General features: G+C 59.6%; 1 protein-coding gene across 7 annotated transcripts in view; it reads left to right on the top strand.

Moving 5' to 3' along the window:
• DPP9 (dipeptidyl peptidase 9) overlaps positions 1-25,609 on the top strand; it is a 41,207-nt gene that overhangs the window by 14,394 nt on the left and 1,204 nt on the right. For 5 of the 7 annotated variants that reach the window (XM_029216250.1, XM_029216253.1, XM_029216254.1 and 2 more), the window contains 16 exons: positions 565-738; positions 821-989; positions 1,739-1,852; positions 5,118-5,246; positions 6,518-6,579; positions 8,162-8,262; positions 8,901-9,078; positions 9,308-9,470; positions 12,878-12,957; positions 15,972-16,124; positions 16,523-16,658; positions 18,634-18,779; positions 19,729-19,875; positions 20,652-20,804; positions 21,428-21,570; positions 22,922-23,033. In XM_029216250.1, the coding sequence (XP_029072083.1) occupies positions 565-738; positions 821-989; positions 1,739-1,852; positions 5,118-5,246; positions 6,518-6,579; positions 8,162-8,262; positions 8,901-9,078; positions 9,308-9,470; positions 12,878-12,957; positions 15,972-16,124; positions 16,523-16,658; positions 18,634-18,779; positions 19,729-19,875; positions 20,652-20,804; positions 21,428-21,570; positions 22,922-23,033 (2,160 nt within the window). Of the gene's footprint in view, positions 1-564; positions 739-820; positions 990-1,738; positions 1,853-5,117; positions 5,247-6,517; positions 6,580-8,161; positions 8,263-8,900; positions 9,079-9,307; positions 9,471-12,877; positions 12,958-15,971; positions 16,125-16,522; positions 16,659-18,633; positions 18,780-19,728; positions 19,876-20,651; positions 20,805-20,926; positions 21,062-21,427; positions 21,571-22,921; positions 23,034-25,609 lie in introns of those variants that run through there. The other 2 variants (XR_003792618.1, XR_003792617.1) reach the window with 2 other exon arrangements.

The raw sequence follows: 25,609 nt of genomic DNA, 5'->3' as shown, positions 1-25,609 counted from the left end.
CTTCTGCTGCAGGGGGCGCAGGTTCGATCCCTGGTCGGAGGACTAAGACCATGCATGCCACGCAGCACAGCCAAAAAAAAAAAAAAAAAAAAATTAATAAATTAAAAAAATAAAAATGTATTTCTTCCCTTTAACGTTCCTCTGAATTTCCACATCATCTTCAGAATTCTTCTTGGGGCAGCTGCATGGTGTCCACCATAGTTTACCTGCCCGCCCTGCCCAAGGTCAGGCGTTAGGGTGGTCAGGTGTGGAATCTGCCCCACCCCTACCCATGCCAAGAGCATGAACGGCTGGTGGTGGGTGGCTTCAGCTCGAATGCTCTCGCAGGAAGAGGCTGTGACCAGGGAGGGAGGGCGGGGGTCTGTAGGGTGTAGGGTGGCCCTGGGGGCGGAGGAGGGCCTCGTGTGTCCTAGAGCGATTTGTTGGGGGGTGAGGAGGTTGCAACTACAGGTGAGCCCCGCAGCCCTGCCCGTCTGTGCCGCTCTGTGGCCAGGGTGCTGGAGCCTCCAGCTGCTGATGCCGGTGTTCCGCCCCACCCCCCGGCCCCGCCCAATGTGTCCCCAGGCCACGCCGCACCACGGGGTCTACTCCCGGGAAGAGGAACTCCTGCGGGAGCGGAAGCGCCTGGGTGTCTTCGGCATCACCTCCTACGACTTCCACGGCGAGAGCGGCCTCTTCCTCTTCCAGGCCAGCAACAGCCTCTTTCACTGCCGGGACGGCGGCAAGAACGGCTTCATGGTGAGCCCCGCTCTCTGGTGGGGGGAGGCGGGGCAGGTGGCGGCCTTCTGACCCCCTGAGCTGGGTCTCTGTGTGTCCCCAGGTGTCCCCCATGAAGCCCCTGGAAATCAAGACCCAGTGTTCCGGACCCCGGATGGACCCCAAGATCTGCCCCGCCGACCCCACCTTCTTCTCCTTCATCAACAACAGTGACCTGTGGGTGGCCAACATCGAGACGGGCGAGGAGCAGCGGCTGACCTTCTGCCACAAGGGTGAGGCCGGGTGGAGGGCGGCGGGAGGAGGGCGGGGCAGATGGGAACCGGCACCCCTGGTGTGGTCTGTCATCACAGCCACCAGTCCAGCTTCTAGAAAGACTCCCACCCCTGTCACTGTGCTCCCCGCCGGACCACCAGGCGCCTTCCCAGACCGTGATCCCACGGCCCCCCTCCCATGGCTCCCCCTCTGGCCCCACAAAGAGTCCAGCTGCCTGGCTCAGGGTCTTCCTCCGCGTGAATCGCCCCGGCCACTGGGGCCTGGCCTCCATGCCGGACACTTGTGCGCCTCTGCTTCCCTCAGCCCCTCCTGCCTCCGCTCTCCTGTCCCCATGCCATGCTTCCAGCCCAGAACTCACCAGACCCGGCCTTCCCCTCAGGCCCCTGCTTGCCGACAGTGGCATCAATCCTGTGCAGATATATCTGCGGGACTGCATGGGTTGTGGCCTCTGACCCTGATCCCTGCCTCCTGTCCTGCCCCAAGGCCCTGGTGCCCTCTCACTAAACCTGAGCTTCTCAGCCAGGGGCGACTGGGGTACTGGCCATGTGCTGAGACATTTTCAGCTGTCACAGCGAGGTGAGGATGCTCCTGGCATCGAGTGGGTGCGGCCAGGGAGACTGCTGCACACCCCACAGCACCCAGGATGCCCCCACAGAGAACGGTCCGGCCCTGATGTCAGCCGTGCCAGGGGAGAGGCCCTGCTCTAAACCAGACTCCTCATCTCTCGCCCGGCCCCCTCCCCATCCAGGCTTGTCCAGTGTCCTTGACGACCCCAGATCTGCGGGTGTAGCCACCTTCGTCATCCAGGAAGAATTTGACCGCTTCACTGGCTACTGGTGGTGTCCCACAGCCTCCTGGGAGGGTAAGCGCCTTTCCATTTTTAGAAACACTTCTGCAAACACTTCTTCTGTTAGCAGAAGCACAGTGTACATGCTGGTCTGCTCTTTGCTCTTTTCATTTAAGATAAACCTCAGCAACCTTCCCATCAACATCCGTGTCTCAGTCCTTTGAGGCTGCTGTGATACTACCACAGCCAGGGCGGCTTATAAACAGCCAGCATTTATTTCTCACTGTTGCAAGGGCTGGGAGTCCAAGTCCAAGGCAGATTCGGTGTCTGGTGAGGGCCTCTTCCTTGTTCATGGATGCTGTCATATCACCCTGTCCTCACATGGTGAAGGGTCAGGGAGCTCTCTGGGGTTCCTTTTTTTTTTTTTTTTTTTTGTGGTATGCGGTCCTCTCACTGCTGTGGCCTCTCCCGTTGCGGAGCACAGGCTCCGGACGCACAGGCTCAGCGGCCATGGCTCACGGGCCCAGCCGCTCTGCGGCATGTGGGATCTTCCCGGCCCGGGGCACGAACCCGTGTCCCCTGCATCGGCAGGCAGACTCTCAACCACTGCGCCACCAGGGAAGCCCTGGGGTTCCTTTTTATAGGGGCACTGATCCCCTTCATGAGGGCTCCACCCTCGTGACCTAATCACCTCCCAATACATCACACTGGGGGGTAGGGTCTAACATTTGAAATTTGTGGAGACACAGACATTCAGTCCATTGCAGTCAGCACCCAGAGAATCCTTTAACTGTGGATGTCCTGGGGGCGTGGATATACCACAGTTTAGTTAAGAAGTCCACACTGATGGGCACTTTGGCTGTTGCCAGTTTCCGGTTTTGGTTTTGCTTTGGTGTTGTAAACAATACTGCAGCAAAATCTTCCTACATTTATCCTCGTGACCTCCTAGGAGTATGTTAATGGTCCTCAGCCAGGGGTGGTCTGCCCTGCCCCCCACGCGCAGGGGACACTGGGCTGTGTCTGGGGACATCTGTGGTTGTCACGACTGGGGGTGCTCCCAGTATCGAGGGGGTGGGGGCAGGGGTGCTGCTCCACACCCCACCCCAGGGTGGCCCCCCGCAGAGAATGGCCCGGCCCTAATGTCTGCAGCGCCAAGTATTGAAAATCCTGCCTTAGAGAAAATTCCCAGCTGTAAGAGAGATGAATTGAAGCTACATGCATCTTAAATCTTGACGGGTTTTGCCAACAAGTTAGAAAGAAGCCAGATCAGCAGGCCACTTTGTATCTGTTTTTCTGTGCTGTGCGTGAGGTGAGGGTGTCTTATCTCCCCTGTTCAGTGGACCAAAGTCTGTTTCCTGAGCGCGGGGAGAGTCGTTTCTTGGGGTGCGTGAGTACCATCACACCCTCTGCTGCTCGAGCAGGAGTGGGCCAGGCCTCCGCTGCGCATAAAGTCCTCCCTGGCCTTAGCGCCTCTGTGTGCGTCCGTGGGCGAGTGGCCACGCAAGCCAGGATGCTGGGGACCAGGCACTGGCCATCCACCGCCTCAGCCGAGTGCCACCTCATCTGCTAGTCACCCCTGCCTTTACTTCAGCGTGTCTTCTCCTTAAATCAATTTGAAAAGAAAACATCATGGTCCTACCATGAATAGAAGCTAGGCATGAAAACCGTGCAACGGAGAGAAACCAGCGCCAAACATGCTAGCCAGCGCCCAGGTAAAGGATGACTTGCCAGCGTCAGGCGCCTAAGGGCTGCTGGTGCTGCCGAGACGGGGCCGGGATCGGCACGTTCCTGGGGAGGACGCCGCACGCGCTCCCCCTTCGTCTGGGCCGGGGTCTTTCACCACCGCAGTGCTGTGTGTGCCCGTGGTCCGTGTCTCTGGGGAAAAGGGCTCCAGGTCAGGAGTCAGGGTCCTGGGTCAGGTCACTCAGCTTGTGACTCTGCGTGCCTGAAGCAGGTGACCATCCACCCTTCGACTTCCGGGCTATAAAGTGAGGTCTCTCCCCCTCGGCCCTGTGGCCACGGAGGTTGGGTCATTCTCTGTGAGGGGCCGTGGTGACTCAGTGTGTCACCTGTCACCTGAGTTGTGACAGCCACAAATGTCCCCAGACATTGCCACATGGCCCCTGGGGACACAGAATGGCCCCTGGTTGCCATCCACTGGTCTCAGTGACATCAAGATACTCACTCTACTATTCTTAACAGCTCAGAACCCCTCAGATAGAGCCCCTGAATGCTGAGGCCAAGGGACGTTTACCCCGTTTGCTGTAGCCCCACTCATGGCATGCACCCGTGGAGCTACATGACCATAGCAACCCAAGAGGGTCTTTCCTGGCCAGGAAACTCAGGGCCCCGGAACAACCCATGCCCAGTGGACAGACATAGGAGCCCTTATCACTGAGTCTGAGCTGCAGCACTTCCACTGCCTCAGCCCTGTGGCTGCCAGCGCCCCATAGAGCAGGTGTGGAGACCTGAAGGCAGGGTGGGCTTGGCCGAGGTCAGCGGATGTCATTGGTTCGTCCTAGTGAGTCAGGCGAGGGTACAGGAAGCAGATGGGGACCCTTCTCGGCAGCTGAGAAGGGAACAGCCGTGGGCTCCGTCCCCTTGATGTTGGCATTGCCAGTGCTCACGCCCCTTGCTAGGCTGTCAGCTCCCGGTGATTCACTTACTTCTCATGACAGCTTTCACTGTACCCCTTCTTGAGCCCTGCCCCAAGTGTTAGTCTGCTCGGGCAGCCGTGACCACGTCCCACAGATGGGGCAGCTCAGACGTCACAGCCTGGAGGCTGGACGTCTGAGATGGAGGTGTCGGCAGGTTTGGCTTTTTCCGAGGCCTCTCTCCTCAGCTTACAGACGGCTGCCGTCTCCCCCCGTCCTCACGTGGTCTCCCCTCTGCGTGTCTGTGTCCTAACCTCTTTCTATAGCAACAGCAGTCATACTGTATCAGGGCCACCCTCAGGGCTGCATTTTAACCGAATCACCTCTTTAAAGACCCCGATCTCCAAATACGGTCCCAATCTGAGGTCCAGGGGTTGAGACTTGAATGTAGGAATTGGGTGGGCGTGTGGTTCAGCCCGTAAGTCCCCACGTGGCCATCTCCCTTGCCTTCCCGTGCTGGGAAGAGCGCCGTTCTTGCTCTGGTTTTACAGGGAAGGAAATCGAGGCCCCAGGAGGACACGTGACTGGCTTCAGGCCTAGTACACGGCAGAGCTGGGTTTCCGGCCCCAGGGACCATTCTTGTCTGGGCCCTGCCATGGTAGAGCAGAGTCCCCGTGTTGGCTGGGGGGTGCGGGGCGGCAGAGGGGACACCCGGCACCCTCAGCAGCTGCCCTGCCCCCTCCCAGGTTCAGAAGGCTGCAAGACGCTGCGGATCCTGTATGAGGAAGTGGACGAGTCCGAGGTGGAGATCATTCACGTGCCCTCTCCCGCACTAGAGGAGAGGAAGACGGACTCCTACCGGTACCCCAGGACAGGTGAGGGCCCAGGACACATGAGGGCGGCTCGGCTCTGAAGCCTCATAGAACACGGTGAGGCACCAACCAGGATGGGCCCACAAGACCCAGACAGGGATGGACCCGGAGAAGCAGGCTGCACTTGGGAACAACAGCCAGGCCAGCGCCACCGTCAGTGGTGACTGGTGTCCTGCCTCGGGGCCCAGGAGACAGTAGGAGCCCTGGGGAGGCAGTGGGAGGTGTGGGCCCCCTCCGGGGGCGCATCAGACACTCACTGCCTTGTTGAGAATACAGGGTTTGCCCAGAAATACATGGAAGTCCCAGAAATCTACCAATTCTTAAACGTGGCTCGAATCATTTAAAAATACTTAGCAGGACTTCCTTAGCGGTCCAGTGGTTAAGACTCCACGCTTCCACTGCAGGGGGCACGGGTTCGATCTCTGGTCGGAGAACTAAGACCCTGCATGCCGCATGTGGCACGGCCAATTTAAAAAAAAAAAAAAAGACTTAGCCACACAAAATACATGTGCAGGCCAGGTTCAGCATCTTTGGGACCTCCGTGGAAGCCTATGACAGACTCGTCCTTGCTAACTGTGGGCCGTGCTAGGCAGAGCCTTCCTACGGAAACTTCCAGTCCCTGGTGTGAATGGGGAAGTCGGTCCTTCCCTTTCCATGTTGGAGAGACGAGGAAACAGAGGCACCGAGACATTACGTGCTGGAGTGCTAGAGCCACGGGGGCCAGAGTTGAGATCCGTCGTAGGAATAACAGGGGCCTGAACCAAATCCCACCCTGGAGGGCATGTCTCGGTCACCCCAGCCTATAGGCCACCTGCCTCCCGACAGCTGAAGACTGGCTGTGTCACTGGGACGTGGGCCACCTTTCTGCATCATTGGTGCTTTTGTTACGGGCGTGTGCTGTCTTTGCAGCCAGCATTCAAGCTCTCCAGAGGCAGAGAGGCATCTTCCTCGTGTTTGTGTCCCCCTCACAGCCCTCCCACCAGCCCAGGCCTGACCTATGTTCTTAAACAGCAGAGACATTGCCACGTCACTGTCGGGACTAAGGTCCAGGCCCAAAGTCAGACAGTCCTGCCTGGGGGACTTTGTGCCTGGGCCAGAGAGGGTGACGCACCTACAGAGAGACCTTTGGCCACCTGGCGCCTTCCTCCCCTCCCCCCACGCCGGCCATGTCACTGCCTGTGAGGATGACCCCCCACCCCAGCCACCGCCCCCAACACCTGCTCTGAGCCCTCTTGGCGACACCTGCCAGATCCACCTCGCTTTCGTTTCTGCAGGCAGCAAGAATCCCAAGATCGCCTTGAAACTGGCTGAGTTTCAGACCGACAGTCAGGGCAAGGTAAGAGGGGTCTGGGCGCCCGGGAGAAGCTTCTGGATGAGGAGAGGAGGGCCGGGGTGTGCGCTGGGAGACGGGTCCGGAGGCTGCTCGCCCCCATTGCATGGCAGGTGCTTCTTTTGGCCAACTGAACCTGAAGAGGTTCTGCCCGGAGCCCCGGCTTCCAGGCTGGGCCCTGCCGCCCGTCACTCTGAACCTGGACTCCGAGTCGGGGAGTGGTGAGCCCAGCCCCACCTGCCTCCCGATGGCCCCGAGGCATGGGGAGGGGACGCCCGGGCACGCGAGGGCGGTGGCTCGCAGGGCTTCCAGAACAGGGAACTCAGAGGGGTGGGGAGCAGTTGCCTGGAGCACCCCGACCTCAGGCCAGGGGTGCCCCACCCCAGCCTCTGAGCAGCTCCTCACATATCACTTCACCGGCCCCATCTGTTCTGCATCCTTCCCTCTGTCAGCTGGTCGTCGTCGCAGACAAGGGTCCTCATCGCCCAGGGAGTCATTCCTTAGGACCCCACAGCCAGGAGGGCAGAGGAGGCTAAGGGGAGAAGGGCTGTAGGGATGCCCAGCCCCACGTGGGAATGTCAGAGGGCGACGCCCCTCGCGGCAGAGGTTGGAGCAGGCGGACGAGCCGGGAAGCCCCTGCATATTTTTGCCAAAATGGCTTCTCATGTAATGTTTCATAAAAGAGGCGTGAGATTAAATACACCTATTTTCATGATTGGGGGGGTGGTTTTGGGTTTGGGCATGATTAGGCCCTAACCAAACCCCTTCTGCACTCTTGACCAGAACATTACGCAGATTCTACAGGGATCTGTCCTAAGTGGCTTTGCTGAGCCCCCACCAGCTGTTGTAAATGGTTCCTGGCCGCGTCGGATGGGCAAGGTCCCGAGGCGGGCGTGGGTTTTGCCCACTGAACAGGCAGGTGGGGCAGGCGGGGGTTGGTGGCGAGCCTGGGTGTGGGCCGTGCTGAGGCCCTGCCCGCTTCTCCTGTCACCCCTCCTGGGGAGATGCCCTGCCAGCCCCGTGTCACCTCCAGGAAGCTGCAGCGGCCAGAGGCTGTGTCTTACCCAAGGCCACCCGGCTCTTCAGTGACAGCCCAGGCCAGAACCCTTGGTTTCCAGGCAACAGGCTGTCATAGCAAAGTACCACTGGGAGGTTTAAGCCACTGAAGTTCATCATCTCCCGGTTCTGGAGGCTAAAGGTCCAAAATCAAGGTGTTGACAGGGCTGACTCCTTCTGAGGCCTTGAGGGAAGATCTGTTCCAGGCAGCCCCCCCTTGGCTTGGAGACAGCCGCCTGCTCCCTGTGTCTCGTCACAAGACGTTCTCTGCCTGAGTGGTGCCTCTGTCCCTTTTTATAAGGACACCCGTCCTGTTAGGTTGGGCCCCCCCACCCCAGTACGACCTCATCTGAACTAGTCACACCTGCGACCACCCCGTTTCCAAATAAGGCCCCCTTCTGAGGTACCAGGAGTTAGGGCTCCAACATGTGGAGCCGGGGGGGGGGGACACAGTGTCCCCCAACAGTGGCTGTCTCCTCCTGGGCAGCATATGGGCAGGCCGGACTGTGACCCGAGTCTGCTTTGCTTTTAGATTGTGTCGACGCAAGAGAAGGAGCTGGTACAACCCTTCAGCGCACTCTTCCCGAAGGTGGAGTACATCGCCAGGGCCGGCTGGACGCGTGACGGCAAATAGTGAGTTTCTCCCTCACTAGGTAGAAGGTGTCCCTTCGCAGTCATTTTCTACCTCTTCTGCCCAAGTTGGGGCAGACACCTCTAAACCAGGGCCCCAAACCACCACCCGGGGGCCAAATCCAGCCCGCTGCCCGTTACCATACAGTCCACAAGCCAAGAATGGCTTGTCCGTTTTTCGGTGATGCAGGGGGAGATCCAAAGAAGAGTATTTTGGGGGCTTCCCTGGTGGTGCAGTGGTGAGGTCTCTGTGCTTCCACTGCACGGAGTGCGGGTTCGATCCCTGGTCAGGGAACTAAGGTCCCACAGGCCATGCAGCACGACTGGGGGAAAAAAAAAAACTGTCCACTTAGAGTAGAATATGAAACAAAGGATAAATAAAGGCTGAGGATTTGGCAGAAGTCTGCCAAGTTTACAAATGATGTGAGGTATTTTCAGAACAAGCTGGATTGCACGCCCCCTTAGCGGGCGTGCCGGTTACGGACCCTTTGCGTGCTGCAGGGTCACCTGCTCAGGTGTCAGTGAGGTCGGCAAAGGAGGCGCCGTTCTGATCAAACACAAGTGTGCAAAGGGGGCCATCGGGCCCTGGCTGGCCTCCGCTGGCCCCTGAGGTGCCGGTCCTCTCTTGCCTCGCCTCCCAGTGCCTGGGCCATGTTCCTGGACCGGCCGCAGCAGCGGCTTCAGCTTGTCCTCCTGCCCCCGGCCCTGTTCATCCCCACCGCCGAGAACGAGGAGCAGCGGGCAGCCTTCGCCAGAGCCGTGCCCAGGAGCGCCCAGCCGCACGTGGTGTACGAGGAGGTCACCGACGTGTGGATCAACGTAAGGGCAGGGGTGTGTGCCCCGACCGGGCCAGGGTCCCGCGTCCCCGCCCCCAGCTCCCCAGCTGGACGGGGGCTGGCGATGTGGAGAAGCCAGCTCCGGAGGGAGAGTCGGTGGGGTCTGACCTCTAGCCAGGCAGTCGGAGCCTCCCCTTTCTCAAAGGGATGTGTCCCCCCCCAACCCCAGCCCCCGCCTCTGACACATCCTCTCTCTCTCTCTGCCCGGACAGGTTCACGACATCTTCTATCCCTTCCCCCAACCAGAGGGAGAGGACGAACTCTGCTTCATCCGCGCCAACGAGTGCAAGACCGGCTTCTGCCACTTGTACAAAGTCACCGCCGTTTTGAAGCCCCGTGGCTACGACTGGACCCAGCCCTTCAGCCCCGGGGAAGGTGAGCGACCCTGACTAACACCTTGCTCATCGCCTGTGGTTCAAGCCTGTGGTTTGTTCCCTGGTCCGGCCCCAGAGGGAGTGGGTGCCAATGACTAAGAGGCCGGCCTTTCCCAGTGCCATTCCTGGTCTGGCAGGGTTATCACAGCCAGCTCCCGGCTTATTCAGGCGGCAGTATTTATTGAGCGCCAACTACATGCTATGCCCTTTGCACACCAAGTCTGTGCTGTCTGGCTCTTTATAGGAAAAGCTGCCCCGCCCTAGGTGCGGGGTGGGGGTGGGGGGGTGGGTATCACTGTAGGAAGAGAAAAGCGAAGCCCTCTGCTCTGGTGGAGGAGGCAGGCATCATCCAAATACAGTGAGAGGCCAGGAGGCCAGGGGCACAGCAGTGGATAACGTGCCACAGAGCAGAGACCGGGTGGAGGCAGAAGCAGCCACAACACGGCGCTCCAGGCCGAGGGTCAGCCCGTGCAAAGGCCCTGCGGCAGGGCAGGGCTTGGCCTGGCGTGTTGGAGGGACAGCCAGGAGGCCCTTGTGGCTGGAGCAGAGTGAGCGAGGGGGAGACAGGGAGGAAGGGAGGGCAGGGAGGGGACGGGGCAGGTGGCACAGGGCCTCGTGGGCCGCGGGGAGGACTAGGACTTTTGCCGTTGACCTTCGGCCGGTTTAGAATGATTCTTGTGGCTGTTCATGGAGCAGAGCCTGAGGGAGGGGGGAGGTGACAAAGTTGGGGTCAGGCAGTGGGGCTGAGCTGACTCTGCTCTAGATCCAGGTGGGCCCGATTCTGGATGTACTTGACTGCTGAGCTGACACGGTGGATTGCACTGGGGTCTGAGAGAGAGAGAGAGAGGGACGGCGTGGACGTCTGAAAGGGTTTTGGAGTTCCAGTCTGAGACGGAAAGACTCTGAGGGGACAGTTTAGGAGAGAACTGTTGAGTTGGGTTTTGGACATGTTCAAGTTGAAGCTCCGTGCAGGTTCCGGGGACCAGGGTGGATCCACAGTGGGAACGTGGGTGTCCTCACACACGGATGGCATCTCAGCCTGGGGACAGGCTGGGGCACCAAGGGCGGAGCCTGGGTAAGTAGGGTGTGGTCTGAGTGCCAAGCCAGGGCTCTCAGAGCTTGGAGCAGGGTCTCCCCGGCACTGTGGACATCAGGGCCGGGTCACTCTCTGGGGGGTGTCAGGGCCCTGTGGGGTGTGGAGCAGCATCCCTGCTGCCACCCATTCGATGCCAGGAGCACCCCCGTCGTGACAACCACAGATGAACCCAGACACCACCCACTGTCCCCTGGGGGTGGGACTGTCCTGGATGAGCCACAGGGCTTCGAGGCCATGCCCGCTAAGGAGACTGAGGCCGCCACAGTGTGGAGACGGTCACCCAAGGGAGGGGGTATCCGGGGGGGGCTCAGGCGCCACAGGAGCCCGAGGGTCAGGAACAGACTAAGCCACAAGCTGCTGGGGTGTCAGGTGAGATGGGGACCAAGGAGTGACCACCGTCTGGGCGTTGTTGTCCTTCAGGGTTGAGCGTGGCCGTCACAGGCCAGCTGAGCCGTCTCAGAGATGCTCGTCAGCATTTGCTTTCCTGTTTGGAAACCCCCTCGCCTTGGAGATCTCACTGGAGAAATCCTCATCCTCCCTCTTGAAATGGGCAGCCAAGAGCTCTCGTTCTGCCTGGTGGTTGTTGAGTGGGGCTCACGGCAGGTGCCCCCGGGGGACCCCTGCCTTTGAGGTGGGCCCTGCTGGTTTCCCCTCCGCCCTTTGGCGCCCTGACTGCATCCTCCCCACCACCCTGCCTCAAGGCTTCCGCCTGCTGCAGGCGACTGAACGGGCCAGAAGGCGAGGCCAAAGGAGTGGGTTCCTTAAGGGCGTCCCGGCCGAGTGGGAGGGCGGTCAGGAGGCTGGGGGACCCGGTCAGGAGGAGTGTGTCCAGGTGACACAGGTGGCTCCCCAGCGAGGGGCCGGGAAGGGAGGAGGGAGGAGCCTGGCATGGTCGGCGGGACCCTCTGGGCCGTGAGCAGCGTGGGCTTGAGCCCAGAAGACGACTGAGGGCAGTCAGAGTAAGTGGGAGCAAGGCAGGGGGACCAGCAGGTTGAGCCATCGCCCAGGCCTCCTGGGGGCCTCCTGGGGGCAGCAGGAGAATTGAGGGCACAGCGACTGTGGACTGGGAGCAGGCGTGTCGGCAGGGCCGGCCCCAGAGGAGGCCTGTGCGACTGGGCTCCCTGCCTGGGCCCAGCAGAGTGGGTGTCAGCAAAGGCGTGAGTGGGCAGGAAGTGGCGCATCCAGCCCCTGGTGAGTGAGGGGCGGAGGAACAGCCCTCCCTCCCAGGTCTTCTTGTGACAAGTCACTCGGCCCAGGTCTCTGCACTGGAAGTTCCTGACTGTGCAGCCCTGTGGATCTGTGCGGGGACATCTGTCCCTCCCTAGGTGACGTGGTCAGTAGTTTGCTTCAGATCCAAGAGGATAGAAAACAATTTTAGGGACTTCCCTGGTGGCACAGTGGTTAAGGATCTGCCTGCCAATGCAGGGGACATGGGTTCGAGCCCTGGTCCAGGAAGGTCCCACATGCCACGGAGCAGCTAAGTCCGTGCGCCACAACTACTGAGCCCGCGCACCTACAGCGCATGCTCCGCAACAAAGAGAAGCCACCACAATGAGAAGCCTGCGCACCGCAACGAAGAGTAGCCCCTGCTTGCCGCAAGTAGAGAAAGCCCATGTGCAGCAACGAAGACCCAGTGTGGCCAATAAATAAATAAATAATAAAAAAAAAAAAAGGAAAGGAAAGAAAACAATTTTAGCCAGTGCTCATAAACTGTCTTAATAATTTCTAACATGTGGCAAGACACATTCCGTATTGTTATTTACCTGGTAAAAATTCAAAAGCGAGGCCTACCCACCAAAAAACCTCCTGTAACTCCACTGAGCCTTTGCTCAGCCCCAGAGTTTAATCAAGATCTGGTTACGGGGCCTAAGTAGTCACAGGTCCAGGCATGGAAGGTGGCGGATTCTTCCAGGCATGGAAGACTGCAGGATTCTAAAATTGGGTGTTTTTTTTTTTTGGCCGCATGGCCTATGGGATCTTAGTTCCCCAACCAGCCATTGAACCCGCGCCCCCTGCAGAGGAAGTGCGGAGTCTTTACCACTGGACCACCAGGGAAGTCCTGAAAATTGGGTGCTTTTGATAAAAATGCAGATCCCTGGTTTTTCTGGGGAAATGCTGGCGCCCCATCCACATGGTGGGAACCTTGCACCTCGCTCCCTGGGCCGTGGTGTGGCGGGTCCTTGTACCATCCCTGGGGCCCAGCCGGTGTACCTGCCCATCACCTGGATGCCTGGGCTCCGTGGAGAACTCGTGTGCTTTGAGTCCCCATCATAGCTTCCCGGGCTCCCTTCACCTCTTTTCCTTTCTTCCAGATGAATTTAAATGCCCCATCAAGGAGGAGATCACACTGACCAGCGGCGAATGGGAGGTTTTGGCAAGGCACGGCTCCAAGGTACCCGAGTCTCCATGCATGCTTGTACACGCATATGTGCACAGACACAATGCACACGCGCTCCCGCCCCCTCCAGACCCCCCGGGCCTGTGGCTTCTCTCCCCGCCCCCCCACCCGGCCACTCCCTCCTGCTCTGCACACCGAGGGCCACGGGGGCTGTGCTTCCCACCAGCTGGAGACCCTGGGTCCAGGAAGCAGGCTGTCCTGAGCATCCTTTGTTGGATCCTATTGGGTGAGGCCCAGCCCATTCTCAGTGCCACCTGGAGCATTCACTTAGCCTCCATCCACTCCATGAAGCCACCTGTCCCCAGGACAGCAGTCTGTGAGTCTGTGGGACACTGGTGGTGCCCACCGTAGAACTGTCCTGCAGCTTCCAACGGGGGCCCACCCCCATGCCTGCCCCGGGAGGTTTGGGAACAAAAGATGCAGCTGCAGAGCTGAGAGGTGCACCTTTCACTCCCCGACCCAGATGCTCCATCATAAAAATGTGACCAGGGCTTCCCTGGTGGCGCAGTGGTTGAGAGTCCGCCTGCCGATGCAGGGGACATGGGTTCGTGTCCCTGTCTGGGAAGATCCCACATGCCGCGGAGCGGCTGGGCCTGTGAGCCATGGCCGCTGAGCCTGCGCGTCCGGAGCCTGCGCGTCCGGAGCCTGTGCTCCGCAGCAGGAGAGGCCACAGCAGTGAGAGGCCCGCGTACCGCAAAAAAAAAAAAAAAAAAATGTGACCAGAGTATCTTCACTGGGGTCCAGGTCTACAGAATTCCAGATTTTCCAAAGAGACCCCTTAATCAGACCTCCTGGATCCCTACCTCACACCAGCATAAAGGCCTCCTGGACCAAAGACTTAGATGGAAAAAGCTAAACCATACAAATAACCAGGAGTAGATGTGGCCAACCCTTTTTAAGTTGAGAGGTGTGCTGCCCAGGGCTGCCAAGAGAAGGGGGCCAGGCACCCCTGGGCAGCGCAGCCAGGGGACGTGGCTCAGCCTTTCTGGGGTGCAGAGGCGGCATCTATTACAGTGTCAACCTATGTCTCACCTGACCCGGCAGCCCCAGGTCTAGGCGTGGACCTTTCGAGGCCACCCCAGGGCACATTCGAGAGGTTAACATGCAAGTGTACATTGCTGTGCTCTTCATACAGTGGGAAATAGTGGTTAGAAAACACTCGAGCAAGAGAAAAGTGTTATTGCTGAGTTCCGGTTCTGTAGGTAACCGTGTCCGTTCCCGTATGACCACACCTGGCCCTACTCAGTCGCTCTGCTGTGGTTGAACCTCACTGGAGGCCCCTGTGCTCATAGCCTCGCTCGGCCCCTCGCTAGCTGGGTGCTAAGACTCAGTTTCCTCACCTGTGAGATGGGACCATCAGATAGCGCTGGTCCTCTCCACAGCAGTTTCTCCCTTGGCGCCATGGACACTCGGGGCCAGAGATGGGCACTGTGGGTGTGGAACAGCGTCCCTGGCCCCCACCCTGGGGGTGACAACCACAGATGTGTCCAGAGGCTGCCAAACGTCCCTGGGGGGCAGAACAGCCCTGGGTGAGGACCCTGCTTTAAAATACTTTGACGCCCTCAGCGCAGCATCTGGCAGACACACAAGACAGTCCTTTCTCTAAGGACTTCCCTGGCGGTCAAGTAGTTAGGACTCGGCGCTTTCACTGCCGAGGGCCTGGGTTCAGTCCCTGCTCAGGGAACTAAGATCCCACAAGCCGTGTAATGCGGCCGAAAAAAAAAACCCAAAACCTTTCTTTAACGTGAAAGTTTTACCTTCTGCATGCCTTATCTTTTTACCCAGAAATTTTCTTTAAAAAAAAGCATTTTAAGAATTAAAAAGGGAAAGAGAGCCCTCTGCCGCCGCCACGGCCGCGTGCTCCATGTGGCCTGTGCCATGGCCCCGGACCTCGGTGGGTCCCCCGCCTGGAGATCCTTCCTGCCTGCATATCTTCTCACATGGTCCTTGTGACGACAGCAGCACACGACTTAACTACCTGTGGTGTGGGGTTTTCCTACGACATCCTCCATTTCTAGAAAACCAGCATTTATTTTTCAAGTACAGTGACAGCGAACACATCAGTGTTTGTTGTAAAAATTGAATCGTTCTAGATAATCCCCTTCCATCCTCACCCCAGACCCCTGTGACCTCCCCACTCCGCCTCAGAGGTGACCACGGGGGGAAATCACTGCAAATATTTCCTATTTTCACCCATCTCCACAGGAGCATCATAATTTTAGAGGATTTGTAGGGTTTTTTTAGACAGTACAGCTTTATGTGGCCACGGAGAACTGTGCCATAATTATGGAGCCAGTCCGTCTTTTGGGCATTCAGGGCGTCACCTCTCTTTAGTCTGAAGAACACTTGGAGCATCTTTGTGCCTTCGTTTTGAACTCACCTCTCTGGTGGAGTCCTCAGGAGCAATTCCCAGGGGTGTAATTGCCGGTTCGGAGGATGTGCCTTTTTGAAGTGCCTCTTTAAGCGTCTGTGCTGCGTGGTCAGCCCCAGCAAGGCAGTGCCTGTTCCCGGCCCCAGAGCAAGGTTCCTTCCTGCACCTCCTGAGGACAGTGCCTAAGAACCATGCCAGGGCTCTGATGGGCGTTGCCCCAGGAAACCGGTGGGGCAGGGAATTACCACTTCTTAACCCTGAGCACCTGGGTCAGAGAGGTGGGCTGTCCCCACTGGGGACCAGGGCCGGTGACTGGCAGGCCCAGGACAGGCCCTCCCTCAGCCTCTGTCCCAGCACTGGGGCCTCAGCCCCCCTCAGCGGCTGATCTGGATCTGCCTGGAAGGAGCTGTCCGGACCCGGAGTTCTGATTGCAAGTCAGACCGGAGAACACGCAGTTAGCCCAGCCCTAGTGGGGTCTGCTCCTGCCCCACGGGGTCTGTGAAGTCTCCCAGACAGCTGTCCAGCCTGTGGGCTCAAGCCAGCTCAGAGAGAACGGGTCCCCGGTCCACAGAACGCTGGGCCCTCCCTGGGGGTGGGGAGGGCGGCCCTGTCACCAAGAGCCCCCGTGCCCCTGCAGATCTGGGTCAACGAGGAGACGAAGCTGGTGTACTTCCAAGGCACGAAGGACACGCCCCTGGAGCACCACCTCTACGTGGTCAGCTACGAGTCAGCCGGCGAGATCGTGCGCCTCACCACGCCCGGCTTCTCCCACAGCTGCTCTATGAGCCAGGTGGGCACCTCCCTGATGCTCCCTCCCTTGGAACATTCTGGAAGATCAGGCAGCATTCTGGAACATGAGCACAGGGCCACCCCCATCCCGGGCAAGCAGCCAGTGGCCGTTTGCTGGCTGCAGAACCAGCAAGATGGGCACACTCTGGCGTCGGGCAGGTCTGGCTCTGACCCCCACCCCCGCTGGGTCCAGCGGCCTCCGCTGGGGTCCCCTGGCCAGGGGACAGGCTCCTCTCACCTCAGTCTGCTTATCTGCAAGGCGGGGCTGGTGGTAACAGCAGCAGAGTTAGGTAGGGGGACACACCACACGGGGTGAAGATGGCATGTGGTTGATGCAGGTGGCGGGTGAGCGGGGAGGGGGAGGCGCCCCGCGGTCTCAGCACCCCGTCCCGCCTGCAGAACTTCGACATGTTCATCAGCCACTACAGCAGCGTGGGCACGCCACCCTGCGTGCACGTCTACAAGCTGAGCGGCCCCGATGATGACCCCCTGCACAAGCAGCCCCGGTTCTGGGCCAGCATGATGGAGGCGGCCAGTGAGTAGCCCCAGGCCCCCGGGCTCTTGAGCGAGTCCTTCCCCTTGGGAGCCCCAGCTTGCTCGTCGCAGGCCTGGTAAATAAGGCAGGTGAGAGGGGGCCACCTGGGCGAGCGCAAGGCATTGAGCGGCACGGCCCCAAGAGCGGGTCGAGCATAACCACAGGCCCCGAATTGTCCTGTGGGCCCCCCGAGACAGTCTCTGGCTTCTGTGCTGCTGTTATGGATGGAGCACATACTCAGTGCAGGAGCCGACTCTGCCAGACGGATGAGGTCCCTACACGGGCCATCCTCGTCCTCAGGGGCGGCCGTCTCCAAGGGCGCCTGTGCAGAGCAGACGCTCCAAAGCCTTCGTTTGTGGAAGGAGCCGGGGATAGGTCGTGAGGGGCCTCGGGGAGCACGAGGCAGCTTGTCAGTTTGCCCAGGAGCCTCCAGGGTGCCAGGACTCTGCCCAGTTGACCCCATGTTCCAATTCTGGTTGGGGAGGCGAAGGCAAGTCAGCTCATCTCGCTGAAATGTTTCCTTATCTACGGAACGGTCCAGTGGCAGCCCATGGGATGTAAACCAAGTGCTCACGTAGCGCCTAGCTCATAGGAAGCGCTCACTAAAGAGGACGCCCTTCCCTGAACCCAGCCCTGCCACTTGCAGATTTCTAGAACATTGTAGGAAATAGGAATCCCTGGAGTTTGGGGTGGGTTTTATGGGCTGGAAAACAGTTTGTCACATCACCGCCCCCGAAAGCTGAATAAGTGAGCAGCCCCCTCCATGTGACAGCTCAGTCCCTGACTCTCCCCATGTCACCATGGATGTGACAGTGTGGGAACTCTGGCCCTGGTTCACAGAAGAGGAAACTGAGGGAAGGGAGGGGCCTGCCAAGGCACCCAGCACAGCCAGTGGGGCAGCACTGGGGGCGCGGGTGTCCCGATCCCCAGCCCCCGGCGTGCAGGCAGGCAGATGGGGGCACCGCTGCCCCAAAAGTCCAGTCTCGCCACATCTGTGAGAAGCTGGCAAGCTGGCCCGTGGGCCAACTCCGGCCACGTCCAGTCATTTCGGCATCACCCGTGGTGACTTCGGGGCTGCAGCAGCAGCAGAGTCAAGTACAGTCAGCCCCTCCCCAGCCACAGGTTCCGCATCCATGGATGCAGCCAACCACAGAGCATTCCAAAGAGAAAAACTTGAGCTGTGCGTGGCAGCCATTTACATAGCACTTGCATCGCATTTACATAACATTTGGTATCAGGTATTATAAGTAACCTAGAGGTGACTTAAAGCTAAAGCACGTGGGAGGGTGTGCATAGGTTTTATGCAAGTACTGTGCTATTTCACATGAGGGGCTTGAGCATCGGCAGGTTTTGGTATCTGAGGAGCGCCCTAGAACCAATCCCCTGAGGATACAGAGCGACGAGTGTGGTTACAACCCAGAGACACACGACGGCTCTTCTGCGTGTAAAGCCAAAAATACTTGCTACTTAGCCTTTTACAGTAAATATTTGCAGACCCCTGACCTACATCACTATTTACTTATTTTCCTCTTAAATTGACACTCTGTTTAACCTAAATGAACTTAAAGGAAGAGTTGTCTTCACCACTGGATTGGAAAACCAGTGTTGCTTTGCAAAGATACAGGTAACCATGAAAATCAGAGAGAGCCCCCTCCCCACCATAAAACTGTCCATTAATCAGATCCCAGCGCTGTCATCACCTCCGTACTAGATGAGCCAGTGTCGGGGCTCTGGAGTTGGTCCCAGCCAGACTGTGGCCTGGCCCGAGCTGGCTCACAGGGTGCAGGGTCACTTCCGCGCACAGCCTCTGATTTTAACTGTCAGGCAGCACAGGAGATGGGGTGCCTCCGGTCCACCCTCCGGGGCTGGGGGAGTGTGGGCGTCGGCCAGACATGGACCCTGCTTCGAGGTGGGCTTCCCGGGCCCGCCCCGGCCCAGCCCGGCCCTCGGAGCCACAGCCACTCTGTCTCCGCAGGCTGTCCCCCGGATTACGTGCCCCCGGAAATCTTCCATTTCCACACACGCTCGGATGTGCAGCTCTATGGCATGATCTACAAGCCACACGCCGTGCAGCCAGGGAAGAAGCACCCCACTGTCCTCTTTGTGTACGGAGGTCCGCAGGTGGGCGCTGCCCTGCTCCCCACACCCTCCCCCCTCCCCCAGTGCCCCTCCCCATCCCCACTGACCACGCAGGGTCCTTGGGGGCCCCTGGCTCTCCGCACACCGCACTCTCCGGCACAGCCACTCTTTCACCTGCTGATACTCCCGTGTCCCTCTGGGAAGCCCCCCTAAACCCGGCGTGTGTGTCTGGGCCACCTGCCCAGCAGTGACCCACTCTCACCCCTGGTCACCAGCTTGGGGACAGAGGTGGCCAAGGGCCCTGGGCCCAGCTCTCTGTGAAGGGGACAGGCCGGGCAGGCAGGTTGGCAAGCAGGTCCATCTAAGAGAGCGGTTCTCTGCTGGAGGTGGTCTGTCCCCCAGGTGGTACTTGGCGATGTCTGGGGACATTTGTAGTTGTCGCAGCTGGGGTGGGGGAATGCTCCTGGCATCTAGTGGGTAGAGGCCTCGGATGCTGTCAACACCCTACAGTCAGCGGGATGCCCCTACCCGCAGAGGACGATAAGGCCCCAAACATTCATCGTGCCAAATAAGGGACTAGCGTAAGTGACGTCACTTGGGAAACAGTGCCCGCCACCCGCAGCAGTTTTTGTGTCTGTTTTTAGAGATAACTGAAGGGTAGAAAAGAAAGAGGCTGAAGAAATAAGGGAGTAATTCCATGGAGGGCCTGGGGCAGAGTCCCTGGCCGAGAAGGGAGCCTGGCCGGGGCCTTCCTCTCTGTAGCACATCCCAAGCACAAGGCCTGGTGCACAGTGGGCCCCCGTCTGACCTTCCCCTCCCCGCCACTTCCACAACCTGCCCAGGGCCATCCATAGCCTTCACGATAGAGCACAGGCCCCGTCTTCAGGCTGTAAGCCCCCGTCCCATCCCGCTGGCGTCTCTCCCGTCTAGCCCATCCTTTCGGTGTTTTACTTGTATTTCTCACACTCGCCTCATCTCGCCTTCCCCACAGGTGCAGCTGGTCAATAACTCCTTCAAAGGAATCAAGTATTTGCGGCTTAACACTCTGGCGTCTCTGGGCTACGCCGTGGTCGTGATTGACGGCAGGGGCTCCTGTCAGCGAGGGCTCCGATTTGAAGGGGCCCTGAAAAACCAAATGGTAACATCTCTTCTCAGTCCCTTCCTGTGTGGTGAAGGGGGACCTGGGGCTTGGGGGCGGCCCTGGGGCACCTTCATCAAGGATGGTCCTGGCCAGGATGTCAGTCATAAGTGGGGCGGCCTTTGGAACCAGAGGGAACATCCACTCTGTTGCTTAGCTCTGAGTTGGGCCTATGGGGAGACAGGTAGACACACGCCCCACCTGGTGCCTAAAACCCAGATGCAGCCAGACACGTCAGTATAGGCCTGATCAGCAGGAAGTCCCAAGGGTTGGGCAAGACAGGCACTGGTGGCTGTGGAAGTGGTGCTGATGGTGGTGGTGGTGATAATAACGATGGTGATCGTGACGTGGATGGTGATGGTGGTGGTGGTCCTGGCGGTGGTGATGATGGTGATGACACCAGCCGTTCATCAAGCCTCAGCATACGCCAGGCCTCAGAGTACAGGACACTCAGCATCTCGTTTCATCCTCACACCCACTGTAGACTCGGTCCTATTCATGTTGACGTCCTTGTTTTGGGGATGAGGAAACTGAGGCCCAGAGAAGGGACATGACTTTCTCAGAGTCAGCCAGGGGATGGCGGGGCAGGGTTGGTGCCAGGCCTGTCTGACCGCCACCCCAGACAGCAGATTTGCATGGGGCCTGGAGAGAAGGGTAGCTTCCAGAGAGCTGCTTTTGATCCAAGAGGAAGAGGGCTCCCTGCAAGGGAAGAGGTGGGACAGCAGGGCACGTGCCTGGGAGGAGGCCACTGAGAGGTGCCTGGCCTCATCCCCCAGGGCCAGGTGGAGATCGAGGACCAGGTGGAGGGCTTGCACTTCGTGGCCGAGAAGTACGGCTTCATTGACCTGAGCCGGGTTGCCATCCACGGCTGGTCCTATGGAGGCTTCCTCTCGCTCATGGGGCTGATCCACAAGCCCCAGGTGTTCAAGGTGGGTCCTGTCCCCACCTCCTCCCTCCTGTCCGCCAGCGCCCACCCGTGCCCCTTGGAGCCCGCCCCCCTGGGGGAGGCATCTTGGCAGGGGCCTTGCCACGTGGCTGTTTCTCCCCGCAGCAGCCCCATGGGGCCGAGCCCCCCTCCTCATTGCCCGCCACTGCTGACCCCAGGATGGCGTCCGGCTGCACAAAACCCCGCCAGCAGCTCTCTGTGGGAGGCTGAGCCCGGGACCCCGGCCTCGGATGGGCAGAGGTGGGGCATGGTGTGAAGAGCGTCGGGGGAGGGGCCCCCAGGCCGGCGGCACTGTCAGGGCACCGCGGGGCGGCGATGAGGAGGCGGAGGCGGCAGGAAGGCAGTGGGCCCAGGGAGGGGCCGATCCCGGCCCCGGCGCGCTCGTTCAGCTCACCCACCCTCCCGAGACAATGCACGGTCCACGGGGGAGACACGTCTGAGGGCCCCTCCCCTGCCAGCCCCCGTGTGCATGCCCGCTCCTCACGTCCTCCGGGGGAGGCCCCGGGACAGCCGGCCAAGCGCAGGCTCCCAGGACCTGACCTTTGTGTGTATGTGTCTCTCTCTTTCTCTCTCTCTCCCCCCCACTCCATCCACTGTGGCCCTCAGGTGGCCATCGCAGGTGCTCCGGTCACAGTCTGGATGGCCTACGACACAGGGTACACAGAACGCTACATGGATGTCCCAGAAAACAACCAGCTTGGCTACGAGGCGGGTTCCGTGGCCCTGCACGTGGAGAAGCTGCCCAATGAGTAAGGCCCCCACCCGCCCTGACTTCAGGGTCGCCAGGGCTGGCCGTCCATGAAGCTGGCCCGCCTGTGGCCGGCTGGGCGTGGCTTCCACACCTCCCACTGTGCCTGCCCCTTGGTCCCCTCTGCTCCTGCAGCCCTCCCTCCTCACCACTCCTCACTGAAAGCAGGTGCCTGGGTTCTCTTGGAGCGAGGAGGGAGGGAAGCCCCCCAGCCCTGCCCCCAGAAAGATAGAAGGGAAGGTCTAGAGTCACACCTTGCACGTGCTGGCTCCCCTCATCCCCCAAACACGCGGCCCACTATGGACCCCCTGAGTCAGTTTTTAACCTGAACGGCCTCTGTCTTGTGGGTTTTGACACCGTGGTTCAGAACACAGGTCCACAGTGGTTCTAACATGTAGGTGTGTTGGAACAGCTCTGATGTCCCACGTCAAGGCTTTGGGCATTGGCTTCTGATTCGCCAATTGAAAAGAAACTGGCGTGGCCAGTTTCTGGTGTGGCTCTGTCTGGTGAACCTGGGCCCCACCTTTAGTGCCAGGGTTCTCGTCACAGGCTGACCCCGCCAGGGCCCCTCTCCCTGCAAGGCTGCTCTCTAGTCTGGAGGGTGACCTGGGCTCCATAGTGGCGTGCTATCATGCAGCCAAGCTCAGAACCCACTGCTCCGTGGCCACTCTGATTTACGTTCACATTCATCCCAATTCACTAGAACAGTAAAACCGTGGAGACAGATGACCAGTCGTTGCCCGGGGTGGGGAGTGCCTGCTCATGGGCACAGGGGTTTGCTCCAGAGTGATGGAAGTGCTCTGGAACTCAGGATAGACATGATGGTTGCACGACACTGTGAATGCACCAAATGCCCCGAAATCCCTTTAAAATTAGTAAATTTTAGGTTGTGTGAGTGTCACTTCAATAAGTTATTTTTATTTATAAATCAAAATTTTAAAAAGTAAGGTTCCTCGACCACCCTTGCCACATGTCAGGCACTCAGTAGCCACCTGGCGGTGATGGGTGGCGCAGGTCTAGAACATTCCATCGTCTCAGAGTGCCCGTGGGCAGCACTGCTCCAGAAGCTTCCCCAAGCTCAGGGCATTCCAGGCACAGCCTCTGCGCACACCCCTCCCCTCCTCACCTGGAAGGAAGTGAGGGGTCTCCCAGACCCGCCAGTTGTGCACTGTGCACGGGATTTGAGTTCCGCCACGTTCTGCTGATGAGCTGCTGCTTCCGCCCTCGCTGTCCTGGGGCTGGGGCGGGACCCTGGGCCCCCAGCCCTGGCTGAGCGTGGACTGTGGCGCGACTGCCTATGGGCGGGAGAAGGGGGTCTCGCCCCAGACCCTCACGCCCACCTTGTCTTCCAGGCCCAACCGCCTGCTCATCCTGCACGGCTTCCTGGATGAGAACGTGCACTTTTTCCACACAAACTTCCTCGTCTCTCAGCTGATCCGAGCAGGAAAGCCTTACCAGCTCCAGGTGGGTGGCTCCTCCCAGGAACCCGCTGCGTGGGCAGCAGTGGGTTGGGGCACCCGTGGCCACGCCCCCATCCTCACACCTGACTGCCTGGCTCCACACTTAGCCGGCTCCCTGGGTCCCGACCACCATTCAGCAGTCGTGCGCTGATCGCTCCGGGTCCGCGCCACCTTCTGCTGGCGACACCTGGGAACTGGGCCCGGTGGAGGGAGGCTGATGTTACCGAAATGATTGCGCATGCGCGCCAGGAACCTTGCTTTGAAGGAACTGTACAGAATACTGAAAACATCTGGGGGCGGGGGGGGGGGGGGGTGTCCCTTGACGGGGGTCAGAAAATAATTCCCCGAAGAGGTGACATTTAAGGGTGCTAAAGAGTAAATGGGGACTCATCTAGGCCTGGGGGGCGGCTGTGGAAGACACCAGACAGGAAATTAGTAGGAGGGAGTAGCTCCAGGACGGGAGACCAGGGTAGCTGGAGCCAGCAGGAGAACAGCTGGGGAGCAGGATGTGGTGACCGGCATGGCAAGCCGCCTGACGCCTCCGCTCATGGGCGGGACTTCAGCAGTAAGGGGCGGAACCTTGTGAGAGGGCGGGGCTTCAGCGGTAAGGGGTGGGCCTCAGGGGAGGGCTGTGTTTTGTTCCGAAGGGTGAGGCGAGGTGTCAGGCCTCCCTCTGGCAGCCCTGTAGACAGAGGCCCATGGGGGCCAGTGGGACATGAGCCACAGTCAGTTGTCCCGGCAAGAAAGGGGGCGGGAGTGGGGAGCGAGAGGCCTGGTGGATTCGGAGGAGTGGGGGGTTGGTGTGCTGGAGGCGAGAGGGACAGATTTTATTACCTGCTGCTGCCCCGCAGTCTTTCCGCTTTCTGGACGCCTCCATGCGCTCTGAGCTGTCAGGGGAAGACATGTTGCCATTCAACAAATGGGGAAACTGAGGGTCACCGGGCAGGAGGGACAGGCCGCAGGGACCTGTGGCTGGGCATGCGCTTGCCAGACAGGGCAGGAGGGAGGCGGGGCTCCCTGTGGGTGAAGAGCTGGGTTGGGCGTTGCTTGGCGGTCCCCCCCCCCAGCTGCACATGCTCTCCAAACACAGGCCAGAGGCAGCTGCACATCAGAGCAAAGGAGTCAGGCGGGGCCAGGATGGATCCTCACCTGTCCCTTCTGAGCCCGAAGCCCTGAGCCTCGCTGCTGGGATAGCCACTCCCTTTCCTATGCGGCCATTGGTGGCAGGTCCTTTAACCTTGGGCCTTGTCTCCTCATCTGTGAAATGGGCGTGATAACCCCTGCCTCCCAGAGGTTGTGAGGGTCAAATGAGTTCTCTCAGGAATAGCATTTGTCACATAAGGGGGTCCCAGAGGCTTGTGCCCCTGCCTCCCCAGGGGAAATTGAAGGTGAGACAAGACACTCCCTTGGGGGCTGCGAGTGGGGGAGATGGAGCACGCCCACCTTCCTCTTCGGACACTGGGCAGCAGTTGGCCTGGAGGCTGACAGCCCCAGCTTGTTGGTGCATCACGTTTGTTGTCGGATGTCAGGCCTGGGACTGGGGGCTGGGAGCACAGTGGGGAGCCAGATGGACCCTCTCCCTGCCCTCACAGCCCAGAAGGAGGAAGAAGTAACCAGACACCCAGGACCCAGGGTGGCATGAAGGGGTGGGTGCAGCGGGGTCTGTCCCAGGCAGTGCCGCTGCCCCGGGCCCGGAAGGAGTGGGGCCCGTGAGGCTGTAGGGGCAGCAGGACCCAGGAGTCCAGGTCTTGATCTCAAGCTGGCAAGTCCTTGTGGACCTCTGAGCTGGGGACCATATGATCAGACTTGTGATTCATCCAGGATGGATTCATCAAGGCAAGGGTGGAGGAGGGGAGATCTCTGGGCAGTTTGGTGCATTCCTAGGGTAATGCATTCCTAGAGTCTGAAGCAGGTTTCACGCCTACCCCGTGAGCCCTTAGGGCTCCTCCAAGAACTGTTGGGGTGCAGGAGCCCTCATTTCATAGCCAGAGGCAAGACCTGCATCTCTGTCACCATCTACCCAAGAGCCTGGACATGCGCTCAGCCAGGTCTCAGGGACTGGGTGATTCCTTGGGCATGGCCCTTGGCACCAGCGTGCTGCCGTTTCTCTCTGGGGATGACCCCCCCTCAGGTGGTGAGCAGACCCAGGAAAACACCTGGCACATCCTGGAGTGGAGAGGCTGTCCTGGGGCCTTAGCATGTATAATCCCCAATGGGGCCTGTTGGTGAAATGAACGTGGCTCAGGTGGAGGCACCAAACGTCTGTGAGACATGAAGCCCCAGCCACTCCACGGAGCTGGGGTCCTTGCAGCTCTCTGGATTTGGGGGATAGAGCAGCAGCACAGTTTCTTAAGGCTTTCGTATGTGCAAGTCCTCTGTGTTTGAGACCTTAGCTTGCCCAGGCCACAAAGACCCTACAGGGTCTGAATTCTTCGCTCAGCTTTCATGGGGGGCTGCCGTCAGGCAGGCTGTCACTTGCCCAGAATTAACACAGCAAGCTGGCCGTGGAGGGGGGATTCGAACCTGGGTCCCTCAGTGCCGGAGCAAGACCTCTTCCCTTCCTGCACCCTCCCCAGGGGG

Source organism: Monodon monoceros, unplaced genomic scaffold (assembly GCF_005190385.1).
Source record: "Monodon monoceros isolate NGI ecotype Baffin Bay Population unplaced genomic scaffold, NGI_Narwhal_1 Super_Scaffold_12, whole genome shotgun sequence".
NCBI lineage: Eukaryota > Metazoa > Chordata > Mammalia > Artiodactyla > Monodontidae > Monodon > Monodon monoceros.
This window is presented reverse-complemented; position numbering and strand designations above follow the sequence as displayed.